Below are 17,176 nucleotides of genomic sequence, written 5' to 3'. Positions count from 1 at the left end.
CTCACTTCTGGTCACGTGACAGCGACATGGTGGTGGCGGGTTGGTGACGTCAACGATTTCATAAAACAGTGGTTCCGCTTGTCTACATGGAAACGCCAATCAGGCGATTTTCCCCCTCTGGAAAAAAATACTGTTTCAAGGAACCCAGAACGTCGTTTCTGTATGGATGAAAGGCTGAAAGGATACTTTGCCATTTTGACTTGAAAACGTTTGTGTTGATAGCCCCTGACTGATATTCTTCTCTTTGTTTCCAGTGACAAGGAGAGACGAGGACCAAGCTGGGCCAGGTTAGGCCAGGCTAGGCCCAGCTTCCCTAAGCAGGGTCTCCAAGACTCCCTGGACCTCCTTTCGTAGTTCCTCTTGTCAGGTTTGTCTGGAAACGTCTTTCACCTGTCCATGTCTTCGATGATCCTCACTGGATGTTGGCAGCAGGATGGATTTGAGTGTTGATCTCACAGGCCCCTCCTCCTTTTACTGCTTTTTGACCCTTTACTCCCTGCTCTTCAAAAGAAAGCCCCTTGCGTTCTCTGGGGGCTTCCCAGAGCTCAGTATAGAGGCCTATAGGAACTGTAGCTCGTCCTGTTGAAGCGGTTCTGTTAACTCTTCTGCTGCTCCATTGCTGTCCCCTTAGTTTAGTTTATTGGAGGCTGAGGAGAAGATACATTTAAAGCTAACCTTTGCGGTCTGGGAGGAAGAATGTCGGAAAGCAAAAGCGGCAGCAAAGCAGTGAAATTCATTGCCCCGGCCCCTACATCGCCGTCCCCTCAGACCCCCCACAAGAATGTGAACGGCTCTGCAAGTTCAGACTTGCATGTGGTGGACAAGCTGGAGGGGCACCCAGAGGTCCAACGGCGGCGTCACACAATGGACAGAGACTCCAAGACCGCCGAGCACCGCTTCTTCCGCCGGAGTGTCATCTGCGACTCCAACGCCACCGCCCTGGACCTTCCCAGCAAGGCGGCGGTCATACTCACCTCGCCACCAGACTGCGGGGGGGCTTCTGCCGGCTTGTTGGTGCCTCAGCCTGCGGAGCGAGATGCCCGAGAGGCACTTGCGGGCCCCTTTTTGCAAAGCCCTCAGCCTGGGGGAGCTCTGGAGGGGCAAAGCCAAACTGTAGGAGTGAATAGCATTACACATGCTGATAGTGCCCTTGTAGAAAGTGCAGAAGGGGCGATAAAAGAGCCCACCTCCACAGCATTGAATGTCAACAAAACAGGAGACAAGCAGCGTGACGCCCTGCAGCAGGAAGTGACCAAAGACGGAAAACTGCATGAATGCAGCGCCAGCAGTCCCACAGAGGACAAGGAGCGAGAGACTGAGCTGGCCAAAGCGCGTGCCGAGCAGAGGGAGGCCGAGAAGCGGGTGCAGGAGGACATCGAGGAGGCCGAGACGAAGGCGGTCGGGACATCACCTGACGGACGTTTCCTGAAATTTGACATTGAGATCGGGAGAGGGTCCTTCAAGACGGTGTACAAGGGGCTCGACACAGAGACGACGGTGGAGGTGGCGTGGTGTGAGCTGCAGGTATGTCCTCACTGTCACCTCCGTACATTGTCAGCTTTTATACCTGCACTTGACTTTTTGGACTATTTATAGTCATTCTACGTATTTCTATCATGAAATGTGCCGATTATCATTAAGAACTAAAGCCATTCTGTGACTCCCATGACCAGTCATGCCCTGGCCTCCTCCTGTCATGCCAAAGGAGGGGAAGTGTACCAAATGCTAGCCAAACGTGTACTGTATGGCACAATTAGCCTCGTGTGAGTACACCTAAAGGTCAAGTTAGGATACGACTGAAATGCCAAGACTGACTGTCGGGCTAACTGTACTGTAACTGGGGGAAAATGCTGTACATTTCTAACACGTCTGCAGCTTTCATCACCTTTTTATGGTGCCTGCTAGCTAGTTTGCTGCTGCTGCGGCGGTTTCACTCGATTGCTGAGTGGAAAACAAACAAAACGTTGAGCAAGGTGTCTGCACACTGAAACAGAACACGGTGGCACACAGAGGCTGCCAACAGGATGCTCTCGCCACACAACGTTGTGCATGCGTTGAGTCGTTTCCTGGATGCATCTCTGGAAGAGCTCGTGCTCAGGAAGTATCCGATGTACAGTATGGTCACATCATGACATTTATGGTAACCAGCTGATCCGAGGCTTTTAAGAGCAGGAACAAAACTTGTGGTTTTCCTTTTGCAAAGTCTTGCCAAAGAACCAAGCAGCATACAGTACATCCTCTCTGATGGGCGATGACTTCATTAAACACACTTTGACACTTATGTCAATACGTCAGAAAGGAGTCGTAAACTTGAAACGGACTCAGAAATTGAATGCTGAGAGATGCCAAAAAAGGAAATGAATTGCTTTAAAGCTGGTTCTTACACCATAGCCCCCATACCATGCTGCTCAGTGTGATAAAACAAATGCCTCTCAGCATTAACACAATGCATAATGTTTGTTTTGTTGCTCGTAATCAAACAAAAACCACGTCAGTTGAGCGTCGTCTCTTTGCGGGTATGAACAGGACTCTTCTCCATGGTTGTTTTTCCCTCCCTCTTTTTCATTCATACATCGCATCACAAGATGCTCCTTGAGGCTCCAACAGACCCAGGAGCTAAAATCAGCTTTGCGCCTTGGAAACGCTGCTTTGTTTATCAGGAAACAAACATTCAGCTTCTCCCGCTTAATCCGCCACCCTCCCAAAGATCAACGATGAGGCTCCGTGTCAAGCAGGTGTTTATTGGGTGGGATTCAGATTGATTATAAACGGGCAGACTGGAGATTCTCTAGCAGGACTTATTTAATATATGGTGGATTAACGCTGCATTTAAACATGATCTATGGGAAGTGTTATGTAAGGATGGCCTGTGGTGATGGGGCAGACTGTATGCATGCAGAGACACGTTTCTTTCTACAGATTCTTTCTGCAGTCCTATGTGGTGTGTATGTGTGTGTCCTTGACGGCTGAACAACTGCAGACATGTGGCTGGAGTAAAGTTACATACATGCTCACTCTGTGTGGGCAGCTGGAGATGTCTGGGAGTCTACTGGCTATCCTGTAAGTGCTTGAGTCCGAATGTTAGCGACTTTTTAAGGATGTTCTAACAGTCGACATCGATATTGGATTTCTTACCTTGTATTGTCCAGCACTTTAATACAGATACCGATATAGGTAGCAGCTCTCAAGCTAATGTCATGTAATGAACACATAATGATTTTTCTATTGGATGCATTTTACAAAAAAACACTGTTTGAGACAAATACTGAAATATGCAATACACGTTATAGAAACACTGGCAAAACGCCGCTTGTGACTTAAAGTGATTCATCCTCAGCTCTGATATTAGATTAGAAGCACTGAAGAAAGCTGGTCTTAGTCGTAAGCACACGGAACACAAGAACACACTAACAGCCTTCACAACAAGAGCGCCGTTTGCCCCATGTCTAACTGTGTAAACACAAAAAAAGAGTGTCATAAAAAATATCTCGCATGTGCAGTTGGAATTGCATCTGTGACTACGCCTTCCTTAATCACAAGCACGGGCATTACAGTTTGTTGAGAATGTTGTAGCAATGTGTGCAGAGGCTGACATGCTATTCCAAAAGCTAGCCAAGCTACATCCGTTTCTCAAATACTGGGCAAAATAGTCCACTGATGTATTGCATCAATAAATGTAAGGATTTTTGCATTTAATTAACGGACACTTTATTCACTAACCCAAAAAGCACACAATCTATGCTGGTAAAAATAAGTGTAAAACTGAATTCTAAAAAATTAAACTGAAAAAACGGAATTTGAGAAAAAATAAAACTGATTTCATAGAGCCCCACATGAGCCCCAAATTTGAGATAAATATGTCATCTCCCTCACGTGTTTGCTCTACTTTTGAGAGAAACCGTCCAGGCTTCAGTACACATCTTAAAATAACCCTCTACCAACTTTCCACCAGTCAGCTACAGACAGAGCTGTAAGTTTGACATGTTGTTTTTTTTCAGGAGGCTAACCGAGCGTGATGTCGCTGTTAAAATGTGAGTGTGAATGAGTGTTGCTCACGTTGGTGTCGTCCTGTCCCACATTGTTTCGTTGGACAAGTTCCAGTGTATATGTAAAAAGCAGATCAGTTGCACAATGAGACATCCCAGCACAGCTCATTAGCATTAAAGCTACAGACACACAATAAAGGCACGTTCCAAGGAAGGCTTACTTACACTGTCTAAATTCCACCATCAAGACTCATTTCGAATTGTTCAAAATTGTTGAATATTGGATCTTTGCAATGACAAAACTCAAGCATATGCAGGAGTCTATTTATGAAGGAGCTCTTCTAAATTAGGATTGTAGCGCCACGCTCCACCGACTGCCTTCCTAACGCCCAAAATAATCCATAGATGGACGGAGATGCTTAAGCTCCTGCGAGGAAGATTGCTCAGCAGATAGGAGCGTTGAAAGACGAGGAAGGTCACCCCAGTAGCTGAGGTAGTCGAAGCTGCCTTACATGGTGGTTCATTAAAGTACGTTTGTAGTGCAAAGAATCATGAAAGCTTGCAGATGAAGAACAGGCCCCGGCTGCATGACATGGAGTTGAGGTTAAAGGCCAACGGTGGGCGATAGGAGTATGTCAAGCCTTCAGCTACCATTTGGGGGGTAGACGAAAGGTACAAAAAGTGCTGGATAGAGTTAAAAGTAAGGGAAAAATGTGTGGAGGGAGAATGGTGACAAGGGAAGGAAAAGACAAAGGAAATGAAAAAAAGGAGGGAGGGGGGACTGACAAAGACAAGAGGGGCAACCCAGTGTGTGTGAGTGTGTGACCTTTAGGCTCTTAACTCCATTGGAACTCAGAGAGCTTGAAATTTCTCTCAACAGCAACACAAGGCAGATTAGCCCCCCTTCCTCCTCCACAGACCACTACTACTTCCACTCTTTGGGGGGGGGGAGACTGCTGGAGGTTCCATAAACTCAGTCAGCGCCACGAGAGAAGCTTTTTGACAGCTTTACATTCACACAAGTACTTATACACCCAGAATAACTAAAACATGCATGCATTATAGGCACAAAGCACTGTGGCTGCAGAGTCTATAATATCCCATGTCAGAACGAATGAGCTATACAGCGTGCATTAAAAGCTGTCTCGTACATCTCACTGAAAGATAAATAGGAGCAAGCTCCTCCCGGGGGCCGAAGCTGACGGTTCAGATTTCCCTGACAAAACAAACGGCAGTTAGGTCAAGCCTGCAGCAAAATTGATTGGGATCCAATGGGATCCTCCGGTTCAGCGCAGGTGTGATTTTTTTTTTTTTTTGGGTCTACCACTTGACTTTTTTGTTCCATAATGCTCAGGATCTTTCAAAAAATGTAGAATGACTGATTTACTGCACCCAACCTCAGCAGCAATGGCACGCTGCGAGAGGCCTTGCTTATGCAGCTCCACAATCCCACCACGTTCAAAAAGAGAAAGCTTCTTAGCTTTACCATCAGGAGGGCATGACAGTGGGAATGCCTGACAGAAAATGAACATTTTGTGCAGATTTTGGCTTTTATAGCCTGTGGTCTTAAACTTTTGATCAGCTGATAAACAACCTATTTCAGTTTTTTTTTTTTTTTTTTTTTTTTTTTTTTTTTTAAATTACAAGCTCCAAATTTTTTTGTCTCTCCCCCCCCCCCTTGCTTTTGCATATTGTGTCCTTGACACATGTATTTCCCGAGTTAGGAGTATTTGTGAGTATTTACAGGCAATCGAACAGGACACACTGGAGATGGAGGACTTCTTTCCGACAGCGTTATGTGCGGTCAATAGAAGAACTTAGTCGCCACAATATAAAGTGCAGCATAACCCATAAGACATGTTTCCGGTGCATGCTCGAAATGAACTCTTGAGTCTTTCACCATCACTCATAACCAGCTGTGAGTCACAAAGGAAGGCCTGCTACTTCCTCATATGCAAACCATCCTTCGTCTTTCCGTGCAGTGTGTGTTGGTGAGTAGCGAGGTCAGCCTGCGCTGCCTTCAAGAAGTTCATTATGATTCCAGTGGGGAGCTCAGTGAGGAGTTCCTTTAATAAAAGTGACAATCACATATTATTATTGTATACATGTGTGTGTTGCTAATGCATTTGGTAATGATTCTCTCGCCAGGGTGTGTTGTTGCCTCGCCTGAGAGGAAATTGTGCTCATAGTCAATGCAGGAATATGTGTGTGTGTGTGTGTGTGTGTGTGTGTGTGTGTTACAGTGTGAGTCTGTGACAGGGAACGCATCAGGAGACAGATGTTAGATGACTTGTACAGTGAAACATGATGACGAGCTCTTTTTTTCCTCTCCTTCCCCTCTCCCCTCCGTCCATACTGCATCAGCTTTAGGCTTTCCAATCAGATTTGTCATTCCGTTGTGCTCATCTCTTTGTTTGCCCTGACTCATCTGCTAGTCTCCCCATTTTAATCCCACCCCCTCCACTTACCCTTGACACCACTTTTAACATCCGCCCTTCGTCAAACAGATTGATCACTTTCAGTGTATTTTAAACAGTAGCTCACACATGCATATCGTAGCATCACTTCCTCGAAATGCAGTGCGCTGATTGGCTGGCCGAGACACTGCTTCCTGTTTTGATGGCACTTAGTAGGACTCAAAAGTGCTTCTTACCCCCCTGTAAAGATAGAGGTGACGGTGTGTGTGTGTGTGTGTGTGTGTGTGTGTGTGTGTGTGTGTGTGTGTGTGTGTGTGCGTGCGTGTGCGCGCGCGTGTGGCCTCAGTCTTAATTAGACAAGTCTGAATCAGCGTAAAATGACCTGAGGTGCACATCCAAGCTCACCTCGTAATATCCTCCCTCTAAGTGTATTTATTCTGCCTTTTGTCCCACTCTTTTATTCTGTGTGTTTGAGAAAGAGAACAGGCTTTTCTCTCTCCCTAGATTCCCTACATTCCTCTGATAAGATGTCATTGGGGCGAGGTCGCGTAGTATTGTGTACCCCCCCTCTTGAAACGATGCTCTGCTTTCAATACATGAGCCCCCTTTTCCACCAACATGTCCAGGAACTTTAAAGTAAAGTAAAGTAAAGTAATCCCTGGTATTCTGTGTGGTTACCACCACAACTCAAAGTAGAGGGTAAATCAGGCTGATGGCAAATGGGGATTGGTATATTTTTACGTTGATGCCATTTAAATAAACGGACAATATTAGGTCAGACTTAGGTCAGCACACACCCCACCCATCAAAAGTTCCTGGGCTTCTGAAAACACCCACCTCGCTACTGGGTACTTTTTCTAGGAACTTGGAGTCTGGGGAAAGTTTTTGGTGGAAACATGGCCAGGTTTTTCAAAATCTCAGGTAAATGAGAAAGTTTTCTATGCATGCATTTCAGCTGGAATAGTGTTTGTGTTTGGATGCACTGTCACCTCCAGAGGAACCATATGGTATTACAAGCACAAATTCTGTTGCTTTTAAACCGGGCCATTTATCGCACATCAGCCGTAGCAGCCAACAGCTGGAACTGTGGTTTTTTTTCATTATTTACTTTTCTTGTTGGCCTTTGATGAATGGTATTTATAGTATGACGGCAGAGTAAATTACTCATGCATTTGAGTTTAGTAGGTTGTCTGGAAATAGAACAAGGCAGACGGAACAAAGTGATCTTGAGGCTTGCATCTCTCGTTGTGTCGCCAGTCGCTTCCACCTTAACTAAGGCAACTGGATGGGCAAAGAAGGGGACAAAGAGATGCAGTCACACACACACACACACACACACTGTCCTAAAAATAGTAGGACAACGGCGGCATGTCGTCTGCTGAGACGTAACTGGAATGTGGCTGAATGGGTTAAAGTGACCATACAGTGCACACAACGAATGTTCTTGTTCATGCGCTTGACAGGAAGTACATTTGCAGTAAATGTGGGGCATACGTTCAATGATAAGATGATGCACGCCCCATAGAGCAGGGGTCAAAGGGCAAGTATTTAACCCAAATTATGAGAGCAGACACTTCACATATACGGTAGTTTTGTTGCTTTCAGGCATGCCAAGGCGCCAAATCCCTTGTGTGCGGTGTGTAGTTTGTTGTTTTGCCATTTTCTTTAATTAAAATTCCACAGTGACATGGAAGACGTTGCCATTCCCGTCCAAGTCCAGTTTAACCAGCTTGCCCACAGATTATGACAGCAGCTACTTAAAAATATGTAATATGTAATGTCCCAAATCGCTCGTGTTTTGTGTTCGTTGTTCCATCGTTTGGGATTAAAGTTAGGAATAAAGGTCAGTAAACAGCCAGACGAGGCTTTGAGTTGTTTTTTGGTTTTAATTTTTTAGGAAAACGTTGGACTAGTGGCGACATAATGTGTTCAACAGCTAATGTAGTTAACACAAGCATCGTGGTTACCTGTCTGATGCTGTGGGTCAGAGGAGACTGTAGGCTGCAGCCAGTCAGCGCTGCATGAGGAGGGGCGGGGCTTGTGAGCACCACCAAGCAGGTTGTGAAAGAAGCCATGTACGAAATTCATTTTTAATCTGAAATGAATGGGGGGAAAAAATGGGGTCCAGCAGGAAGGGCACTTTTCTCAAAAGGGCGGGTGCCTGAGCACCAGTAGGGGTCTATCTGTGCCCGTGCCTGGGAACGAGCCAGGACGTTCTCCAGTTGTTGCCAGTTTGTGTGTTTTGGATGGTGATTTCATTTGATATTCTGCTTTTCTTGGTTATATTCAGTATATGGCTCCATGACAATAACATTAGATTACTATGAGATCTGGAGTGTATCTATCTTGCCATGACTACGATATGCCAGCACGCAATTCCTAGCTACCACAGGGTTTCCTCTAGGATTTTTTGAAGCTGTGGTGGTGGGCTGCATGGGAGGGCGGACTGCTTCCGCTGTGTTGTGCAGCTGCAAAGTTTGCAATTAAAAAAAAAAAAAAGCAATTTTTTAAAATGACTTATTTATGTATTATTTATTAACATTTTTTCAACAACTAGCCAAACATGAACCGAGAGCATGGCAAAACTGTTCATTTAATGGCAAAGTTGCTGAGAGCACTGTCAACATTTAAATGGTGCTTTATTTACAAAGCATATCTCCACTCAGTGTGTTCATTTGTCATTAAATACAGGTGTCATGTTTGAATAGAACACTTATAAAAATACTAAGAGGTGAAGCAAATATTCTTTGATGAACCACTCATCATCAGCTGATGAGCTACCGCTAGCTGACGTGCTACCTGTTGGAGACCCCTGTGATAGCATCACTGTCGAAAGCTGTTCGCACTGCGTGTTTCTGTTGCACAACCTTGACACACAACTAGTGTTATAATGATAACAAGAGAGCAAGATTGTTAAGTGACACTTTAAAAAAAAAAAGCAAGTTGTGATGATAATCAATGATTGATGTATCCCATGAACGTAATGGCCACTTGTAGCTCCGAGCTAGCTTGATGCCGCAAGTCGGGCATGTAAACAAAAAAGGGAGAATGTGGATTGAGATTGAAACGCGGGCGATCGCACACGCTGGCATAGATAGGCTTAGTTTAGCATGTGACAAGCTGTCATCAATTGACGACACTTGTTATGGGCTATTGTTATCAAAATAAAGCGCAATGAAACATTTTTATGATATTTTAAATCGTTTTCAAACTAATTGTGGTCAATATGTGCGTAAATAATGAGCTATATATGTATCTATACAGCATATATATCTATTCATGCAGTATATTCCTTAAAATTGTTTTCAAGTAAAAAAAAAAAAACAACTAATTTTTAAGGTTTGGCGGCTTATATTTTGTAGTGGCGCACCGCCACCACCAGTTACATGTAGCGGAAACCCTGTACCATGTTGACCACTTTTGCCTGTCCCAGTCATCACACTATAGAAAATATGAAGTTTTCCCTGGAGAGATTAGTCGCAGTCAATCCCTCACAAAGCAGCCTGCGTGATGTAATCGGCACCGAGCGCGGGGAGGTCACATGGGCGCTGTGCGATGCTCAGTGACGTTTTGAACCCGAGCGGGGTGGAAAGTCCCGTCTGTTGCTCTTTAATGCGCCTGTGTAGCGAACAGCTGTGTGATTTGCAGCCGCTAATCGTTTTCACGACGGCATTATCACGTTGCGAGACAGAGCGCTTAATTCTGCCGGTCCACATCAGTAGTCAAAGAAATACATGTCCAAAAGTCCGGTTGTGTGGCTGATCCTGATAACAGGCTTTATGTTTCTCCTGCTGTGACATTTATCAGAGGGGAGATTATACAAGAAGTACAGGCAGGAGCATATCTCACCATGAAAAGGGCCAAAAACAATGTCCTTTTTTTATAGTAAATACACTGTATGGCTGACTCGGTTGATGAATGAGCCTTCACAATTTGGCCTGGCCAGAGAGGCTCGCCGCTGGGCGGGAAGAGCAAGGACGAAGTTGAAACTAGACCACATGTTGGTGGGAAACCTGATTTTTGAACAATTTCTTGTACCCTATTGTCCATTTTGCTGCAGCGCTCCGTTTTCTTGCTTGCCCTCAGTCTCCACTTGGATAAAATGTGTCTGGCTCTTGCTGTGCAGTGGAAAATCAGCATGTATACAGTACAGTCGTCCCTCGCTCCATCGTGGTTCAAACATCGCTCACTCACGCTATCGCGGTCTTTGCAAAAAATGTATTAATAAATGATCTCTGTTTTGTGGTCAACTACAGCCTATTGTTAGTCCAGAAAAATGCATATTTAAGCAAATGTTACGTACTCTTGACCTAAATTAAGCATTTTCAAGCACAAAAATGTTCTTTCATAAAACGAACAACGTAGAATACAATTACAAACAATGTAGAACATATTTAAGCAGATTTGATAAGTCATGTCAGTGACCCTTTCAGGCAATACAAGGCGTTGATGAACTCAACGCCTATCAATAGTATCAATAGTATCACGCACCAGACTTGATTGCCAATGACAGGCTTTTATTATTTTTAGAATCATTTATCTCACGACAGCTAAAACTCAACTCTGAATCCCCGACATCACTTCCTGTCCACATGTCCAGAAGACATTTATTAAAACACACAGGCACAAGTCTTATTTTTGTCTTAAATGACTTATTTTCTCTGATTATATTTACTATACTATATCTATATTATAAACCTTGACCTATTGTACCACATTGTTATACTGCCTTATCATGTATTTAAAATTGGCAAAGAGTACATTTGGAATACGGGAAGTGAACAAATTAGTATTATATTGTAATTGATGTGAAACGGAAAGGGGGTAGGATTAAATAAGCTTTGCTTCTTCCTGCTCCTTTTTGGACATGTGGAACTGTGAAACATGTTCAAAATGAATGAAACCATAACAAATGAAACCATTACTATATTGGGTAAAACACGTGTAAATGTGACTATACAGTAGCCATGTTAGTTCATGTCTAGAGGGCTCTAATAATGGTAAAAATCATCAGTCATAATCAGGTTGTCTATGCTCAAACTACATAAATATTCCGTTTATTGATATTGAATCTTTCTTTGCAGAAATTCACTTATCGCGGCCGGTTCCGGAATAAATTAACGCCGATAAATGATGGTTAACTGTAGCATCATTTTTTCTGTTTTAGCTCACTTATGTATACGTAAGACAACATGCTTAGACACACATCGATTCTAAACAAAGGTAGGGTTGACAGAGGGGTTTGTTTACCGCCGCTGGCCCTTTATGCGCGTGCACAGCATGACTGCGTCATCTGTTCATTATGTGGCCGGTTGGGGTGATGAAAAGTACAACTCTGTCACCCTGTAGGAAAAAGAACACTGGAGTCTGGCATGTTTGGTGGGAGTCTGTGTGCTCATTTAAAAAGCCTCCCCATGAATATTTCATCCGGAGTACCTCTTGCTGTGTTGAGTTTGCACTTCTGCAGATTCCCGCTACGATACTACAGTAAATACATGCACGGTGTTTGCCTATTTATGCATCAATCTGAATCAAAACCATACAAAACATGGAGACATTTGATTTCAAAGTCAGTTTAGCATGACCGTAATAGAGATGAAATACGACGCGAGGTGCAGACACGGCGGCGCACGCTTAATGGCAGCTTTAGCAGCTAATGGACTGTAGATCCCCTGTGGTCAGATTGCTCGGCATGTTCTACAACCTGTGCGCTCCTCCCGCCCCTCTTTTTCTCTTTTTGTCTTCCATATCCAGATGCTCTCCAACCTGGGGGGAGAGAGCGACTTATGATAAAATAAGTCGCTGCTTATTTTATCATGACATTTTACTCCAGTCCAAGTGAAAGAGAGCATACTTGTACACAAAACCACGTGTGCGAGATGTATGTTTGAGTAGAACAGGTTGCGTGTCACGTGTGCTTGTATATGCTCTTGTTTTTATGAATCAAAACTTTGACAAATGAGAGCTATTCGGTGTATTGTTGTGGTGAAAGTAGCAGGCGCAGTGTACAGCACATACCGTACATAGAGGTTAACTATACTCACACTGTACAGTATTTTGCAGCGCTGATGGTTGAAATGGACATAAGTATTCAAACATGACGGATAATAGATGTGACTTGGTGCAAAACTGCTAAAAATGGGATTAAAATAATAACAAAAGCACCCGATTGCACAAGAGGCATTATGTTCCCCAAAACACACCCTTGACCCTGTTGACACTTGCAGAAATTCTCTCTATAGAAAGAGAGGGGGAAACTGCTAGAAAAGCACGTAACAGGTGTTTAAGGTGACATGTGACAAGCGCACGCAAGCAAAAGGCGAAGCAGGTATGATATCGTGAAAAACTCCTCCCCAACGTGCACACCATGTGTCTTTAAAGTGTCAGGCAACACTGCTGATTTGTAAGTCAGCCCTGCTCTTAGCCTGTCGGCACGTTGCACCGATGCACAAGGTACTTCAATAAATGTTTACGTCACGCACTGCTCAGCATGCATGAACCGGAGGAACTTGCGTGCATAGCTATGCTATGTATTTATTGACGTTTGACCAGCTTGCACGTGTCTTTTGGTAACGGCACTCTGATTGATGTAATAATGTTGTAATGACTGCGATTTTTAGTTTTGGTTGCATTGCGAGCCACCTGCAGAAGACCTGCTGGTATTTCTTTACAGGGATTTACAAAGGCTTTCCTTTTTGCACAAATCTGCTCCGCTGTGGAGGGCAATGCATGTCCTTAATAAGCCCAAACATTAACCCCGTTTCAGCTCACTAGCTTGAAGCGCATGAGAAGGATGATTAAAATGTGGGAAAAGGGGATTACAAAAAAAAAGAGGGAACTACTGTAAATCACCATGGACAAATGTTGAACAATTGCCAAAAAGTTGGAATTTGGAATGAGGAGCTAACAATAAAGAGCAGTAGCTACATGCAATATGTCGTCGCTTTGCTTGAAGGGATAGTTGGGACTTTTTGACAAGAAGTTGGATGACATCCCCACCAGCAGTGGGCTATATCAAAAGTCACTTACCCCGCCATTCGGTCCCGCGAGTCCAGTTCTGGTCGGATTTCCGTGACGAGGAATGTAGTTCTGCTTAGTTGCTGTGTCATTTAAGTCATTTAAGAGTTTGGCTTCTCAAAACAATATGTGTTCAAAAGAGTAATACATTTGCATTAGAAAAATGCCTGCTCAAAAAAAATCAGACCTCACAGATTGCTCTGCGTTATATTTGTGTCCCTGCGCACTGTCTCCTCGCCATTCGTGTGTATGTGATAAAGACGCTCGACGTGTTCCACAGCGGAAGAAGATGACTTGACAATGTCAAGCCTATGACTTTGGATTCGATCCGTCTTGTCTTTACTTGAGACTTGAGAATAAAGACCTGAGACTTACTTGAGACTTGCAAAACACTGACTTGCTCCCACCTCTGGCTATTACATTGCATTACAGTCATTCTATGTCTCGGCTGTACGCTGCATGACAGTGCAAACACATAACCATAAAACATCATAGCTTCTGTTAGCCCCATTGTCAGCGCTTACCTGCTGACTATTCTCACATTTATATTCAGGTTTCTTTTTGTTCTTCCTTCTGTCATTGCTGCTCTTATTTTTTTTGTCTTTCTGCATCTCAAAATAGAAGTCGCGTGGGCTGTAGGCGTTAACAGCAGCGACGGCAGCACATGGTTCATGTTTTCTTTGTCTCTTTTCATTTAGATTGTTATACGTAAGGGCATAGTGACAGTCTGTGAACATGCATCACCAATAAAGCCATAAAAATCCAGAGAAATCTATCATTGATAGCAACGTCCGTGTCACGCACTGACATTCTTGGAAACACACACACACAAGGGGAGGAAATATTGAAGGTCTCGTTGAGGGGTCAGCGTCTGGGTCATTAAGGGGGAGGAAGGCTCCTAAGAATGATGATTGATGAGGGAAAAACCGCTCTGATTCGCTGACACTGGTTGCGAGTGCTGCTATTTCTGAGCAGCAACTGAACGCCACATGGTTCGGTATTTCATGATAATAATAATACGTCCGAAAACTTGTGACTGTGTGAGTTATTTTCTCAAACAAAGGGTTGATGGTTTCCACAGTGGAATTCCAAACATAAGTGTTTATACTCACTGATGCTGCCGTGTGTGTGTTGGCAGGCTCCGCCGTGTAGACAGGTGCGCCTCTGATCCCAGCGCACACTCTTATTTTCTTCTCTCGGCGAGGCTTCGCACCTGAATAAATCGCACTGGGTCGTCAATAGTCAACGTGCATCAACGTGAAACTAGTGTATAGTGACCAAACGGATAAATACAAGCTTATGCGTGTGGTCCTCTGGTTACAAACTTATTCAGTACCTAGACTGTGATAGAAGTCGAGTTTTTGTGTAAGCCGGGACTTACTACCTAAATGAACTCCTAAGTGACTCACACACAGGGCATATACAATACAGTAATATAAAGATGAAATATCAGAATGAAATTAAACAGGAATAAAAAAGAGAACAATGCCTTACTTTTTTTTTATTCCTGTGGTTGTCCTTCCTTAAAATATTGTCCCATAATCTGGAAGGATAACCTCCTCTTCTCCTCCCAGATTTCCATGTAACAGCGCACAGAATCCATGACCTCCTCTAGCATTGAATAATCTTTATCCTTCACTCATTCAATCCCAGCCATTTTTCAAAAGACCGCCCGTTCACTACCATTTTAGACGATTTTGACTGATCTTTCAAGGCACACAGAATATTACGTTGTATGGTTATATAAACATGGAACCTAAGAAGATTACACACTCATCTTTCATCAGAAAAAATAATGTTTGTTTCGATCTTTTTTCGTTCTTTAGTAATCAGCAGTCCATCGGGAGAAAACCAGCTTTTGTGGAAAGACACATTTCAAGCATAATTGTCACTTTGACACAGATGTTTTGCTTTTGTGACCACTCCAATATCTAAACGACATAAACAACACAAGAAAGGCTTGTTTTACATCAAAATAACAATGTATTTGCAAATATAACACCATGAACTATTTACAGTTTTCACATTTGGAATTGAAGTCTATATGTCACACGTGTATGCACGCATGTGTGTCCGTGTGCATGAGTTAAAATTTTCCTACAATGCATTACCTTCTGCGCATTTTTAAGTATAAAAATGGCTCAACGAACTAACTAAATGAACTCAAATACAAAGACAAAGCAGGTGAAGCCTTGTGAATGAATGAATTAATGAAGAAGTGAATGCAGTGATCTACATTCTACGGTGCGGTGAGACAAGGACCAGATGTGATCGACAGAAAAGACAATTTATTGCAGGTTGAAAATATCTCACAACAGGCACAATAATGATAGCATAATAATCGTCATAACAACACGGGCTACTGTTGGGGCCACTACACGACCCACGGCAAGCTAAAACTCACCTCTGAACCTCCGACGTCACTTCCTGTCATCTTCCACACATCTGTCCGTCCGCTAGGGAACATATTTGCTGTGACACGTACACACCAGCAAGAATTTTGTTAACATCCTAAATGGCTTATTTACTCTTATTATGTCTACGATATTGGGTAATATGAGTGTAAAGCCATTTAAAGCCGCCATTACATTACACTAATGAGACAATAGCCACTGCAGAAAGCACGCTGTCCAGAAAAAAACAACAAGGAACTGCCAACGTGTGAGTCTATGTTAACATATTTACGTGAAATATGTCTTATTTTTTCTGATTATACTGTATCTACTATATTGGGTAATACAAATGTAAAGGTAACTATAGGGGTGTTATTTCACTTCACTTCTAGAGGGCTCTAATAATGTTAAAAACTGTATTTAGAAGATTGTAAACAGGTTTTCTATGCTATAACTACGAAAATATTCCTTTTATTAACATTGAATCCTACTTTGCGAATCCTACTTTGGAATCAATAAACTGCGATAAACGAGGGACAATTGCAGTGGATTGTGGGTAATTTAGTCCTTGTGATTAATAATAGGCTGACAGTAATTCATCTTTTGCTTTAAGCGAGCTAGCTCCGTGAAATGTAATCCTATTTTTCATTGTATGGATATTTTCAGCAGCAATTTAGAAGAAACGTATTGTTTGTCTTTTCTCTACCTGTCCTCTTTTAACGGTTGTTCTTGTTGCAGCTACAGTGAGCCGGCCTATTGTGCAACGCCCTGCTAAAGCTAAACACAGCCAGATGTCAGATTAATTACAGCTTGTCCATTCCGAGGCGACAGAGCTGTACATTATTGCAATTATCCACCCGAAGAAAAGTCTGCCAGCCATTAAATCAAACTCAGGCAGCTGAAATAGTAGAAGTTTCTTCGTGGACCTTTCAGGGTCGGGACCGAGTCACCAGACGAGGGCTGAGAACTTTATTGAAAAGAAACCCATTAGTGTATATGTCACTTAATGGCACCTTGTGGCTGCCGGACAAACAACTCATTAAAGTTGTGGATCATTATGCAGATTTTTTAAAATGAGCCGAAGCAATGGCACCATTATAGGGTGTTTTAACCAATCAGAAGCCTGAAGAAAGTCCAATCTGGAAAAGGCACAGCAAAAACAGCGGCAGCTCATGAAGAATTGTTCTTTTTTGGCACATTTGACATATTGGCACCGTAACCTTACCATCTTGTGTGTTCACTTAGTACATCGCTGGTGTGTCTCCTTTCACCCTTTCTTCACCTCTTTCCCAATCCAAATGCATACATCCACCAGCACAATCTAATCAGACACAAATGATTGACACGGTCATAGTGGTATTAC

At 43.3% G+C, this 17,176-nt stretch overlaps 1 protein-coding gene across 22 annotated transcripts in view; it reads left to right on the top strand.

Moving 5' to 3' along the window:
• wnk1b (WNK lysine deficient protein kinase 1b) overlaps positions 1–17,176 on the top strand; it is an 88,466-nt gene that overhangs the window by 31,571 nt on the left and 39,719 nt on the right. For all 22 annotated transcript variants that reach the window (XM_054800523.1, XM_054800525.1, XM_054800543.1 and 19 more), the window contains one exon: positions 255–1,524. In XM_054800523.1, the coding sequence (XP_054656498.1) occupies positions 697–1,524 (828 nt within the window). In that variant the 5' untranslated portion in view covers positions 255–696. The remainder of the gene's footprint in view (positions 1–254; positions 1,525–17,176) is intronic.

This window comes from Dunckerocampus dactyliophorus, chromosome 15 (genome assembly GCF_027744805.1).
Source record: "Dunckerocampus dactyliophorus isolate RoL2022-P2 chromosome 15, RoL_Ddac_1.1, whole genome shotgun sequence".
Lineage (NCBI taxonomy): Eukaryota > Metazoa > Chordata > Actinopteri > Syngnathiformes > Syngnathidae > Dunckerocampus > Dunckerocampus dactyliophorus.
The sequence above is the reverse complement of the archived record's forward strand: the minus strand, read 5'-3'. Positions and strand labels throughout refer to the sequence as shown.